The sequence below is a fragment of the Phaseolus vulgaris genome, chromosome 7 (genome assembly GCF_051622355.1).
Source record: "Phaseolus vulgaris cultivar YP4 chromosome 7, ASM5162235v1, whole genome shotgun sequence".
Lineage (NCBI taxonomy): Eukaryota > Viridiplantae > Streptophyta > Magnoliopsida > Fabales > Fabaceae > Phaseolus > Phaseolus vulgaris.
Genome location: NC_143504.1, coordinates 4312858 through 4326431, shown reverse-complemented (window position 1 = coordinate 4326431; position 13574 = coordinate 4312858). Strand labels below are relative to the sequence as shown.

Sequence of the window (13574 nt, the reverse complement as noted above, 5' to 3'; positions counted from 1 at the left end):
ATCCAGTGGTTTAAATAAAAGAAATGTGTGGAACAGAACCCAAATCACTAAAATTACTACAGCTAAAGTTAACAGTAATTTCTCATCCATGAATGTTGAGGACGAACCATGTTAATTCACTGGTTCGGCAACACACAGAAGGCTAGCCTCAAAGACAAGGAAATGGAGTCTCAGTCTGAAGGGTCCTCTTCCACGCTCCACGCTGTCATATTTTCATTTATGTCCATAGGCCACACCTTACCCCTTCTCAACTTCGCCCGCCTCCTCCTCCGTCGTAACGTGGCGGTCACCGTCTTCACCATCCACGCAAACTGCCTCTTCGTCTCTCATAACCTCTGTTGGAGATCCCACATCGACTATAGATTAGAGTCTTTCATAGTATATAAGTGGGTGCAAACCTCACCCCATTTAATCGGTTTTATGGGGTTGAGTTAGGCTTAAAGTCTACTTCGTAATATGGTATCAGAGCTATTCGAATGAAGAGTTTTGCTGCGCTTCTCTCTGATTTTTATTTCTCTCTTTGCTGTTCTTGGTTTTTTATTTTTTCTGTTCTCTTTCAAAATCTTGATTGGTTTTAAAAATCTTTTAGGCAATGTTTAATGAAAACCCTAGGTTTCATAGTCTTAATAGTAGTCACACTATTACATGCAATTTTTGTGGTAAATATGGTCATACTGAGGCTGTTTGTTTTCGCAAAGTGGGTTTTCCTTCTCGTAATGTTAAAACCTCAAAGTTTTCTTTTACTAGAAAAGTCTGCACTTTTTGTAATCGTCTTGGCCACACCGTTGACACCTGTTATAAAAAGCATGGGTTCCCTCCTGGCTACAAATTCACCAATTGGACATCCCAAGCCAATAATATGATTACTACTGACACTTTTTCTGAGCTTTTTCCTAAAGAACAGGATGTAAAGGGGATTCAACTTACATCACAACAGTGTCAATTCCTTACCAACATTTTGCGTCAGCAAAACCTTGAGGATCCTGCCCCTCACACTCAAATTAATCAAGTCGGCACCATCTCCACGGATGAAATCCCCAATACTGAGCATTCTTCAACAGATAAGTTTCTCTCTTCACTATCTTCTATAAAAGAATCTTGGATTATTGATTCTGGTGCCACTGATCATGTTTGTCACAATTTGAACGTTTTTACTACTTATACTAAAATTAAACCTGTCTTAATTAGTCTTCCAAATGGCCAAACTGTTTATGCCACATATTCTGGTTTAGTACGTTTTTCTGATAAGTTTTATTTGTCTGATGTGTTATACGTGCCTCATTTTCAATTAAACTTAATATTTGTTTCTAAACTCACACACCAACTTAAATGCACTTTAACTTTCACTTCAACCCACTGCATTATACAAGACAATCTCACTCAAGAGAGGATTGGTACAGTTAAAGCCACCGCTGGCTTGTACCTTGTCACTACCTTGCCTGCTTCTAGTCATTCTAAACCGCATTGTATTGCTCCTTTTATTAATTGCAATATCATAGACAAAACACTATGACATTATAGACTAGGACACCCTTCACATGAAAGATTACATGTCTTAAGCAAACAATACTCTTTTATTACTGTTGATACTCATCATGTATGTGACACTTGTAGTCGTGCAAAACAGAGAAAACTTCCTTTCACTTTAAGTAATACTGTTACCTCTGCTATTTTTGATCTTGTACACTTTGATATTTGGGGACCATGTTCCATAATTTCTATGCAAGGTTTTCATTATTTCTTGACTATTGTTGATGATTACTCGCGTTATACTTGGGTTATTCTGCTGCATAACAAATCTGAAGTGCGTCAACACATCATTAACTTCACTGTTTTCGTTCAAAATCATTTCAAAACTAATATCAAAACGATTCGTACTGACAATGGTGTTGAGTTTGCTATGTCAAATTTTTATGCTTCAAAGGGAATTATACATCAAAAATCTTGTGTTGAAACACCACAACAAAATGGCATTGTAGAACGTAAACATCAACACATACTAAATGTAACCCGGGCTTTACTTTTTCAAGCAAATCTTCCTCCTATTTTTTGGGAATTTGCGGTAAATCATGTTGTTTTCTTAATAAATGTTATTCCTACTCCATTACTTGATAACATCACTTCTCATGAAAAGTTGTTTGGAAAACCATATGACATTTCCTTTCTAAAAGTGTTTGGTTGTCTCTGTTATGCTAGTAAAAAATTAGATGATAGATCTATCAAAGGTATTTTTCTTGGCTTCCCGCAAAATACAAAAGGTTATATTATCTTAAATTTAAAGTTTCATAGCATAGAGATATCAAGACATGTAATCTTTCATGAAAACCACTTTCCATATAAATTGGACAGTGGCTTGCCTAAGGACCCTAACACTTTATCTCTCCCTATTTCTAATGCATATAATTCTGCTTTTGATTTTTTTTTCTGATACTGCACCTCCTGTCGAGCCATGTGCCTCTACTCCTGCACTCAATATTGTTCCTCCACCAGCCTCATTATCCTATGATCTTCCAACAAATAGTGCCTCTGCTGCTGCATCCAACATTGCACCTCCATCAGAATTATCACCGCCTGCATCTCCAGGAAGCATCTCACCCCGATTTCCAAGAAGATCAGCTCGTCCTCACCGACAACCTGCCTATCTTGTAGATTTCCACACTGCAACCAACACTGTAAGTAGTAGATATCCTATTCATAATTACTTGTCTTACAATTCCTTATCTTCCAATTTTAGAAATGTTATTTCCTCTATCAATTCTCATCCTGAACCTCGAACATATAACGAAGCCTCCAAACATGCTTCTTGGCAATCTGCCATGCAAGATGAGCTTCAAGCTCTTGCTGCTAACAATACTTGACAACTTACCCCTCTCCCTCCAGGAAAGAAAACTATTGGTTGTAAATGGGTATAAAAAATCAAATACCATTATGATGGCACTGTTGAGCGCCACAAAGCTAGAGTTGTTGCCAAAGGGTTTACCCAACTTGAAGGACTTGATTTCTTAGACACTTTTGCACCTGTTGCTAAACTCACTACCCTCCGCCTTCTGCTTGCTATTGCCACTACCAAAAAGTGGATTTTAAAACAACTTGATGTCAATAATGCATTTCTTCATGGTGATCTCCATGAAGAGATATACATGAACCCCCCCACCTGGCCTCTCTCTTCCTTCTCCCCAGCATGTTTGCAAGCTTCAACGGTCTTTGTATGGCCTTCGTCAAGCTGGTCGCCAATGGTACGCCAAACTTTCTACTTTTCTTTTATCAAATAATTACTCTATTTTTGTTGCTGATCACTCTCTTTTTCTTAAATATAATAATGATAAACTCACTGTTATTCTTGTTTATGTTGATGACTTGCTCTTAACTGGTGATGACACGGAGGAAATCAATACAATTACTGCATCCCTTCACCATCACTTCAAGATAAAAAATTTAGGTAATCTCACTTACTTTTTTAGACTGGAAATTACTCGCAACAGTACTGGTCTTCATTTAAGTCAACGCAAGTATACTCTTGATCTCCTTCAAGAAACTGGCATGCTTGACTCTGCACCTGTGGCCACTCCTATGACTCACACCTCCCGTCTCTCTCCCGACCAAGGCTCACCTCTCAATGTTGATGCCACTTCTCAATACAGAAGACTCCTTGGACGTCTAATTTACTTAACCAACACGCGACCAGACATCGCCTTCGCTGTCCACAATTTAAGCCAATTGATATATGCACCCACAACTCATCATCAGCAAGTTGTCTCACGTCTTTTGCGTTACCTCAAGGGCACCCCTGGTGAAGGACTATATTTTTCTCACACTAATTCACTTCACCTTTGTGGTTTTAGTGACTCTGACTGGGCAACATGTCCTACCACACGCAAATTTGTCACTGGATATTCCATCTACTTAGGAGACTCCCTAATATCATGGAAATCAAAGAAGCAGTCAACTATCTCCCGCAGCTCCTCTGAAGCCGAGTATAAAGCCCTTGCCACCACCACATGTGAGTTACAATGGTTGTCTTACCTCCTTCAGGATTTACATCTTCCTCTCTCCCAGCCTGCAACCCTGTACTGTGACAACAAATCTGCCCTTCAAATAGCTTCCAATCAAGTTTTTCATGAACGAACCAAACATATCGAAATTGATTGACACCTAGTTCGTGAAAAACTTAACTTTGGTCTCCTCAAACTACTACCCATTACTTCTGCAATGCAAGTTGCTGACATATTCACCAAGTCCCTTGCTTCCGCACAATTCTCTACTCTCAAATCCAAGCTGGGCCTGACAAATATCTACTCCCAGCTTGAGGGTGTTAATATATTTAATTTTCTATTTTAAGTTATTGGACTTTGTTTGTTTGACCCAACTTTCCTTTTCTGTTTCCGCTAGGTCTTAATCCTTTTCTTATATATACACCATGTATTTTACTCTCTAATATACAAGTGAATAAAAGTTTCTTTTATATTTATTTTTCTCTACAATTAGCATCACATCAGACAAGGAATATTCATCTTCACTTACGGTAATAACCTCGAAGATACCGCAGCAGCAGTCATCGACCTCCCTTTCCCCCACAGCGTGCCGGAAATCCCCGCCGGCGTCGAGAGCACCGACAAGCTTCCCTCCACGTCCCTCTTCCACGCCTTCGCCACCTCCACGTCCCTCATCAAGCCACACTTCGAACTCGCGCTCCAACTCCTTCCGCCTGTCTCCTTCATGGTCTCTGACATCTTCCTCTGGTGGACCCTTGACTCCGCTTCCAAGTTCGGCTTCCACAGGTTCGTCTTCGACGGCATGTCCAATTACTCCCATGCCCTTATCCAAGAAGCCTTTCGGATTGGACTCCTGAGTGGACCCCTCCACCCGGACGAGTTGGTACCGCTGACTCGGTTCCCTGGTATTAGAGTCAGCAAGAACGATTTCGACCCAGCGTTTCAAGACAAAGATCCTCACAGCTTGTTCAATGTGTTCTTAAACAAAGTGCATACGGCAATGTTAAATAGTTACGGCAAGATTTTGAACAGCTTCTACGAGCTTGAGCCTGTCTTTGTAGATTACATGAACGCAGAAATTCTTTTACGGTCATGGTGTGTTGGGCCTCTTTGTCTGGCTTGTCCAGAAAAGAAAACTCCCGAAAAATCGGTTTGGGTGCAGTGGCTGGACCACAGGCTTGAAGAGAAACGTTCAGTTCTGTACGTGGCGTTTGGGTCTCAGGCTGAGGTTTCGTCTGAGCAGTTGGTGGATATAGCGAAGGGGTTGGAGCAGTCGACGGTGAATTTCATGTGGGTATTGAAAGGGGATGAGCAAGAGTTACCGAGTGGGTTCGAGGAGAGAGTGAAAGGGAGGGGGATGTTGGTGAGGGAGTGGGTGGATCAGAGAGAGATACTGATGCATGAGAGTGTGGAGGGGTTTGTAAGCCATTGTGGGTGTAACTCGGTGTTGGAGAGCGTGTGTGCTGGTGTTCCTATTGTGGCGTGGCCCTTGTGTGCAGAGCAGTTTGAAAACGCGAGAATGGAGGAGGAGGAGATTAAGGTGGGTTTGAGGGTGGAAACGTGTGATGGGTCGGTGAGAGGGTTTGTGAAAGGGGAAGCATTGAGGAACGGTGAGGGCGGTTATGGAAGGAGAAGAGGGGAAGGAAGTAAGAAGGAAGGTGATGAAGCTTGGTGAGATGGCACATAAGGCCTTGGAAGAGGGTGGTTCATCGCAGTCCTCTTTAGACTCACTGCTTCATGAGGCATGCAAGCTTCACCAGAAACTAACAGAGCCTGAATGGAAAGAAAGAAACGATATGATTGGAAACAAAACACGAAGGAAAACAGAAGACAGTTGAATTTAATGTATTATTGAAAAATAGTTTGAGTTAGCATTTAAACAGAGCATCATGGATTGCATCACTCGTGGTTCAATTATTTGTAATCCAATATGTTAGTTAGTGTTTAAACTCCAATGCCATTCAATATTTCTTTACCAAAATCACAAACTAATTTTTTTAAAACAACTAAACTGTTTCTTATTTTATATTTTGATTTATTTCTTATTTAATTATAATTTCTATAATTATAAAAATATTAAAATTTATTAAAATATGATTTAGAGGCGTATCATTTATACAATAATAAAATACCTTAACATTATTTCAATTTATTGCCATCAATTTATATGATTTTTATTACCTTATAAATGTTGTGTAGTAGTCTACACATTTTTTTTCTTCATATTTTTATCTATTTTTCTATCTTTCATATGTAGTAATTTTATTTAGGAATAATTGTATTTCTTGTACTCTATGGGCTAGTGTGCTGGTGAAATGAACCAGGATCTATCTTGGTGCAACTTATAGGGAAAAGTTTCTTTTTGACACTCAAAAATAATATAACATGCATTTGAAAACCAAATATAATAATAATATTTTAAATTAAAAAATAAAATAAATATGATTAAAATAATAGTTTATTAGGTTGTGACGTGAATGTGTTTTAATGTGTAGGTATCAAAGTAACATCACCCCAACTCTTACCTTCAATTTTTGTTATCTTGCAATTGTGTTAGAGAACGTTATATTATTAATCCTTCCCAAATTTATATACCTTATTTATGTTGTAAAATACTTAGTTTCTTTATGTTATTTATTATTTCATTTGTAGGACAAGCAAAATTTTCAAATGCATATACAAGATAAAGAATGGTGATTATATATTATGAATCTTAATGAAAACATTGATTATAGAGAGAGGTAAATTTTTTTTCCATTTTATAAAGAATTAAAAATTTTAATTTTAATTCATTGTGTTGCTAGCTGTCTGTTTATTCTTACAGCAATAAACTTCAAAATGACCTTTCTTTCTCTATCCAGATGTTAACACAGACTTATGTTTCCATGATTGACAATTTTCTCCAAACTCCTAATATAGGACGATTTTCTACTTCATTAAATGATCTCATATGAAATTTGATTTGATAGATAGAAATAACAATAATAATTTTCAATAAAACTTATTTTATTTATAATGTGCCTATTGGTTAGTTTATTACGATAATTGAGATTGATACATATATGAGGTTGGTACCATACTTAAAGCTGAAGAATGAAGAAGTTAGGTCCAAATTTTATGTGAAAATTAAAATAGAGAGATAGAATTTGGAACCAATTCTAGAAAGATATACAATGTAGCATGTGTGTAACTAAACTATTACGTGAGGTGATGTTTTTTAATTCAAATACATTAAATTATTTCATTATAATAGTTTTGTTTTTCTTAATTTTGGTATGATAAAAAAGATTGTTATTTTTTTTAGTTCAGTTAGCTTTTAGTTTAGTTCAAAATAGTTTTTTAACACTTAATATGGTGTGATAAACTAAAGGAAAGTATGGTTAGTTTCTTTTGCCCATTATATTTACTTTTATTTAATTCATATCTCTTTACATTTCTTTCCCCCTTTCTCCTAGCCCAAGAAACAGCCATATTTATTCCTTCTACAAAAGAACATTCTATATTTTAATCACTTTATTCATATTCCTCAATATTATACCTCATATTTTATTAAAACCTTAAAGTTCACCATTTATATGTTAAGATTCTATGGATATGGATTACTATAAACTCATATAATGAAATAGATTTCAAATGAATTCGTATAAATTTATACATGAATTATAAATGGGTGAAATTTGGTATCATTGATTCGAATCTCATGATTCAATGATATTTTTTTTTTGTTTCTATAATTTATTTTACCAATTCTTTTAAGAGAAATTGAAAGTTTCATAAATTTAAAATATTATAAATAAAAAGTAATCAAAAGACCAAATTTATAAGAGTTTATTTGTAACTAACCCTTGAACACATTTTATTTGGATATTTAAATTGCATTTTTTTCATTATTTTAAAACAGGTAACAAAAGTTAGAAGAAACTGTTGCCTTTTGCTTTGAGATTCAGAGTTAACTTAAATTTAACCATTTATAATCTGATATGTTGATATTTTTATATATCATCTACAAGATATGGTGTCCTTCATCACACTTCATGATTTAAATCTTGTTATTTAAAGGATGAATTTTAGGTCTTTACTATCATTTTAAGTCAATTCAATCTAATTCCTGTTGTTACTTTTGAATCTGAAGAATATTTGGTTTTAAAAGGAAAATAGTTAATAAACTAAAATGGTTGCTTCGAATATAAGCACACTTTAGTTAATATGTATAATTCAAATATAAGTTAAACAAAAATTAAATAAATTATATTTTCAGGGTTAAATTTGATTTGATTAGTTTAAAATTAACTCTCTATTAAGCAACCTTTTCTTTGAGAGTTTCTTAGATTGAGACAACAAAAAGTTTACAGAACGAACTCCACTCATAAGCTCAAAGAATCAGTCACCACCCGTCTTCTTTTGCATCTATCTCCATCTTTTCTTCTTCAAGAGTAGTACTTATACACGTTTAATCTTCTCATTCAATGAATATTCGCAATAAAAAATGGTATTTTGTGTTGTTGAAAAAAAAGCTCTTGATAAGGGAAAAAACTCACCTTACTCAAGAAGAAAGAGACTAGTGAACAAGCAAGGGCAAGCGAGTAAGATCAACGAAGAATCATTTAATTATTTTTAAATGTAGTGACAAATATCTTGAATAATGAAATCTGTATATATCTAAAGAACAACAAAATGAAAAGGTGAAGTTTTATTCCCTTGTCCAGAGCCCCTGATTAATTAGATATAAAGGACAAATTATTTTCAACAGTGTTTTTTTTTGTATCAGCAAAGCCTTATCAGTGTTTCTGATTCACCCCTCTGAATCCAAAAGCAGTAATCCGAAAAGAATGGAACAAGATCAAAGATACCCAGTTCGAAAGGAGAGATAATGGGCATTAGGAAGTGCAATCCCAACATCAGGTTTGTTATCAAAGGCATCATACCGTTCAAGTACACCAAATCCATGATTAGGTCCAAGAATTGACGAAGAAGAAGATATAGCAGAAGAGTGGTCAATCATGAATTTGGTGGCATGTTTTTCTATGTTCTTCTTGAGCTCTTCAATGGAGGCCTTTAGCTGGAGCAGCTCATGCAATCCAAGCTCATCAACAGGGCCCTCCCACCAAAACTGCCTCTGCCTAGCTTTGCTGACATGGTCCAGATCATCCCCTCGCTTCTTTTCAACCTCCAAGAGGTTAAAAACCTGAGTGAGTTGCATGTTGAGATCACGAACATTCGCATTTCGATGAGCCTCAACGAGGTGGTGCGCACTGGAGTCTTGTGGAGGGTTCCGCGTGGTGTAGCGATCGATGAGGGACTCAACTTCTGGATGCCCAAAAGAGAAGGCCTTATCAGCAGGAGAGAAAACCACGATTGCGATCTCTACTCCACAAAGGGTGCAAAGTTCACTCGCTTTCTTGAACACTCCTGAACGACGTTTAGAGAACGTAACTTGCAAATGACTCTTCTTAGGTATTTTCTCTATTGGGATCTTTTGACGACCCAAGCTTGACTTTTTAATCTTCGACATGCTCCAACAAAAACACACACAATACCTCCTTTTCGCATTGCTCTGTTTTATATCACTAAATCTTTGTTTTCCACCTGTCCCATTTAATTTTCCTTTTTATGTCTTTTATTTCTTTTTATTATTACTCCTAAACGAGGAAGTTATATAATCTTTGCTCTTAATATGTGATTATGGTACCAGACCAAATTAGAAGATATCAAAATTTTCAGTAAGTGATCTACATATAAAAAGCTGCATTAACTTTCTCTTCATTACGTTGACAAATTATATACGAAACGAAGGGGTCCAAAATCATGAATATGTACACTCATAGGTATACCAAGAAAAATTATATGTTTCATTGCTGGATGGATGTTTGGATTAAAGTTGGAAGAATATAAAAAAAAAAAAAAAACTGTTTAAAAATTAACCATTTTTCTTCTTAATTCATAAAAATACCTTTGTAACCTTGAAGAGTTCCGAAAAGTAAATTCGTAGAAATACTTTTTTGGACAATTTTTTTTAGTTAGAACTTTTAAGATAGAAAAATAAGAAAAATAAATAAACTCTTCCATTTATAAACAAGAATTCACAAATTAAAAAATAAAAATTAGACTAATTATAAGAGAGAATTTCTACCCATTAGATTATGTATCAACTAATTTTAATTTATTAAATTGTTTAATTCGATATTTTCTTTATGTTAGACAATATTTTACGGGCCATGCTTTACAAGCCCAAGATAAAATGACCAGATTCTCTTACGGGCCGTGATTTTAGTCCAACAGGACCAATGGTAATTGTTAATTATCATTCAAACTCTTCTTCAACTATTTTTCTTTTATTTACTATAAGTTCATACATTAATCATTATTTATAATTAAATAAATATTAATAAATTTTATTTTTGTAATAGTTATATAATATATATCTATATACCATTAATATTATAATATAATATACATATCGATGACAAATCAAATACAAAAACAACAGTTTTAACAAATTTATTCCGCATTCTCATATTTCTCTTTTTTAAATCAAGTGTAATTAAAAAGTTAACAGTCAGATTTGAAGAAAGTAAAATATATTTATTAAAATTATTCTTGAAGTGACTACATCCTTCCTCATATAATATATGTAATATTATTTATGTATTATTAATATATTAATTTGACAATATATATTTATTTTATAATAAGAAATTAAATAATTTATGATTATACTAGATTTAATAGAAATTATACACTAGTTAATAAATATAGAATTATAATTATTAATTGATAATAAATATAAATTAATATATCAATTAATAAATTTATAAATTAGTATTAATAAAAATAAATTAATAAATTTATGATTTATTAGAATAATTCATATAAAAATTAAATTAATATTTCTTAGTATAGTAATTAATAAATGTAAATAATAATGTAATTAATAAATACAAAAATTAATATATTTATTGATAAGGAGACTAAATAAGAAATATATAACAATATGTTAAAAAATTACTATATGAACAAGTATCTTTATATTATATAGAAATAATAATAATAAATTCATTTATTATAATAAAATGAATATTGATATTTGGTTGGTTTTATGATATTTATACTAAATTACATATCTTTTTTCTGAGATATCTACTTGCTACATTATTTTTCTATTATTTTATGAAAAGTAAGTGTAAAATACACTTTCTTTGTGTGAGAGATGCGGTATTATTCGGCCTTCTCATATTATGTTAAAAATGTATTCTTTTTAACTCAACATCATACAATAATTACATATTTTTAATCTGAAAATACAAGTATTAGAGCATATTACAAAAATCATTAAGGTCATTCAAAAAAAACTAGTAAATGAAAAAAAAATATTAAACGTTATTGTAAGTTTATTGGTATATGAGAATTTATAGAAGAAAAGTGGTGAAGGGAAAGTACTCTATCTTTTATAATATTGATACTAAAAAAAGATTATCCTTATAGATGAATATTCGTCAATATTGTTGGTAGATATTTTTATGAGATTATTTTTTAAATGTTATCAAACAATATTGAATAATGTTTTATTTAAGGTTATATATAGGAGATACACAATTGATTTTTCTAAAAATTGATTTTTCTAAAAATTGATTTTTCTAAAAATTGATTTTTCTAAAAGAAACAAACTTACTTTGAAGAGTAAAAGTTGTAAATGAAGTGATGGAAGAAATAGGACACAAAAATTTATATAATAATAAAAATAGAATATAAAAAAAGTATAATTTAGTTAGATAAAGATTTCTATATTACTAGATGGAAAAATTAAGTTTTTGTCAAAAGTAGATAGACTGTGCAAAAATTCATTTTTTTTCTAAAGTGGATAGATTAGATAAATAGGTATTTAGAATTATCAATAATACTACTATTTTATTTTTGTTTCTAATTGTAGTTCAAGGATTAGTTAGATAAATAATAAATAGAAAGAAAAAAAAAACACTTAGAACCGATAAAAGTAAGAGTGGATGAAATATGGTAAATATGTTAGAGTTGGTTGATAATACTTTTCTTGTGTGAAGCAAAAGTCAAATATGTTATTAAGATATTTTGAACCAATCTTAGGTCTAAAATTAAAGTTTGTTAAAGTATATTATGAGGGTTATGTGTAAAAAGGAATCTAATGGAAAGATTTGCAACTATTATAAATTTTGGAGAGATGAATTTACCTTTAATCTATGTAGGTCTATTTTGGGGAGACTCCAATAACATATCAGTTATGAAAACCAGTAGTAGTAAAAATTTTAAAAAACTAATTAGATGGAAATTTAAACATGCATAGAAAAGGGTAAGCTTTGTCAAGTCAGTTTTTAAGTATCTTCCCCCTTTTTATTGTAATTTTTTAGAATGTCAACCCAAGATTAAGATATGATTTTATATATTGGATTAATCAAACTGATTGACTAGAAAATAATTTAATTTGGAGAAGGACTTTTCGAGTGAGAGAAGAACCAAGTTAATTAGTCAGGTTTTTTAGGAGGTGTCCGGTTTGAGTCTCGTCCTGAAAAATGAGGATAGATGGATTTGCAATGATGATGAGTCTATTGAGTATTCTGTTAGGTCTGCTTACAGAGTCTTAAGGGGAGAGAAAGAAGGGAGAACTAAACAGTTGTATAGTTCTTTCTGGATGATAAAAGTTTTGCCCTCAACCCATGTCAATGCTTGGAGGGTGCTGGAAAATAAGTTAGCTACTAAGGCCAACTTGAAGAGACGTGGGATTGAATTAAAAAGTATTTTATATTGCCTATGTGGAGCGAATGAGGAAACAACAAGCCATTTGTTTTTTTGCTGTAAAATTGCTTTGCTAGTTTGGAACATTTGCTTCGAGTGGTTAGGGTTGAGTTCGACTACTCATCACACTTCTGTCTCACGTTTTCTACAGTATACATGAAGCACCTACTTCTGTTAATTTAATTTTGGGAAGTGTCTGGATTGCGGTGGTAAGTGAGATTAGGAGGCATAGGAATAAACACATCTTTAAAGATTGAGTGATTTATAATTTTGAAAATTTCTCCCTGGCTCAACTAAAGGTCTGATCCTGGGTAACCTCTAAAGTCCCTTCTGCTTGTTTTTCATTTTTTGACTGGTGTCTGGATTCTCTGGTTTGTTTAGGTTGGTCAAATTGTATTTGTTCTAGTAGAAAATTAGTGGCAAAATTATGAGAGGAGAGATTACTCATTTTTGTACGATTTTGTACATGGTTGGATCACCCCTAAAATAGTTCTTATTTATTTATTTTTTATTACTGATATGAGAAAAATGCTACATGAGATTTATGTCATATCAATTAACATGATTCATATGAGTTGTTTGAGGAAGGCTACTATTGAATTTTATATTTAGTATATGTTGAGTCATTTTAAAAGAATTTGAGAGTAATTATAACTAATGATAGGCAGATTACAGTCAAAACAAAGACAGATAGTTTTGATTTCTTCTTCTTTGTGTATGTCAAATATAGACTATAAAGAATCATAACAAGTAGTTTAACAACATACCAATACACACAAGTAAGAAGGTGAACAATTGATGTGAACATAAAAATATACC

The 13574-nt window shown here is 33.0% G+C and overlaps 2 protein-coding genes across 2 annotated transcripts; one reads left to right on the top strand and one right to left on the bottom strand.

Annotated features, from left to right (window-relative positions):
* The first annotated feature begins 28 nt into the window (after positions 1-28).
* Positions 29-5830, top strand: LOC137828518 (UDP-glycosyltransferase 90A1-like). The gene is given in 4 exon segments (XM_090304322.1): positions 29-337; positions 3748-3750; positions 4538-5600; positions 5602-5830. Coding segments are annotated over 4 exon segments (1524 nt in total). The 5' UTR covers positions 29-108.
* A 2861-nt stretch (positions 5831-8691) lies between these two features.
* LOC137827983 (agamous-like MADS-box protein AGL62) lies at positions 8692-9504 on the bottom strand. The gene has a single exon (XM_068634368.2). The coding sequence runs from the start codon at positions 9502-9504 to the stop codon at positions 8833-8835; it is 672 nt and encodes a 223-aa protein (XP_068490469.2). The 3' UTR covers positions 8692-8832.
* Positions 9505-13574: the final 4070 nt, after the last annotated feature.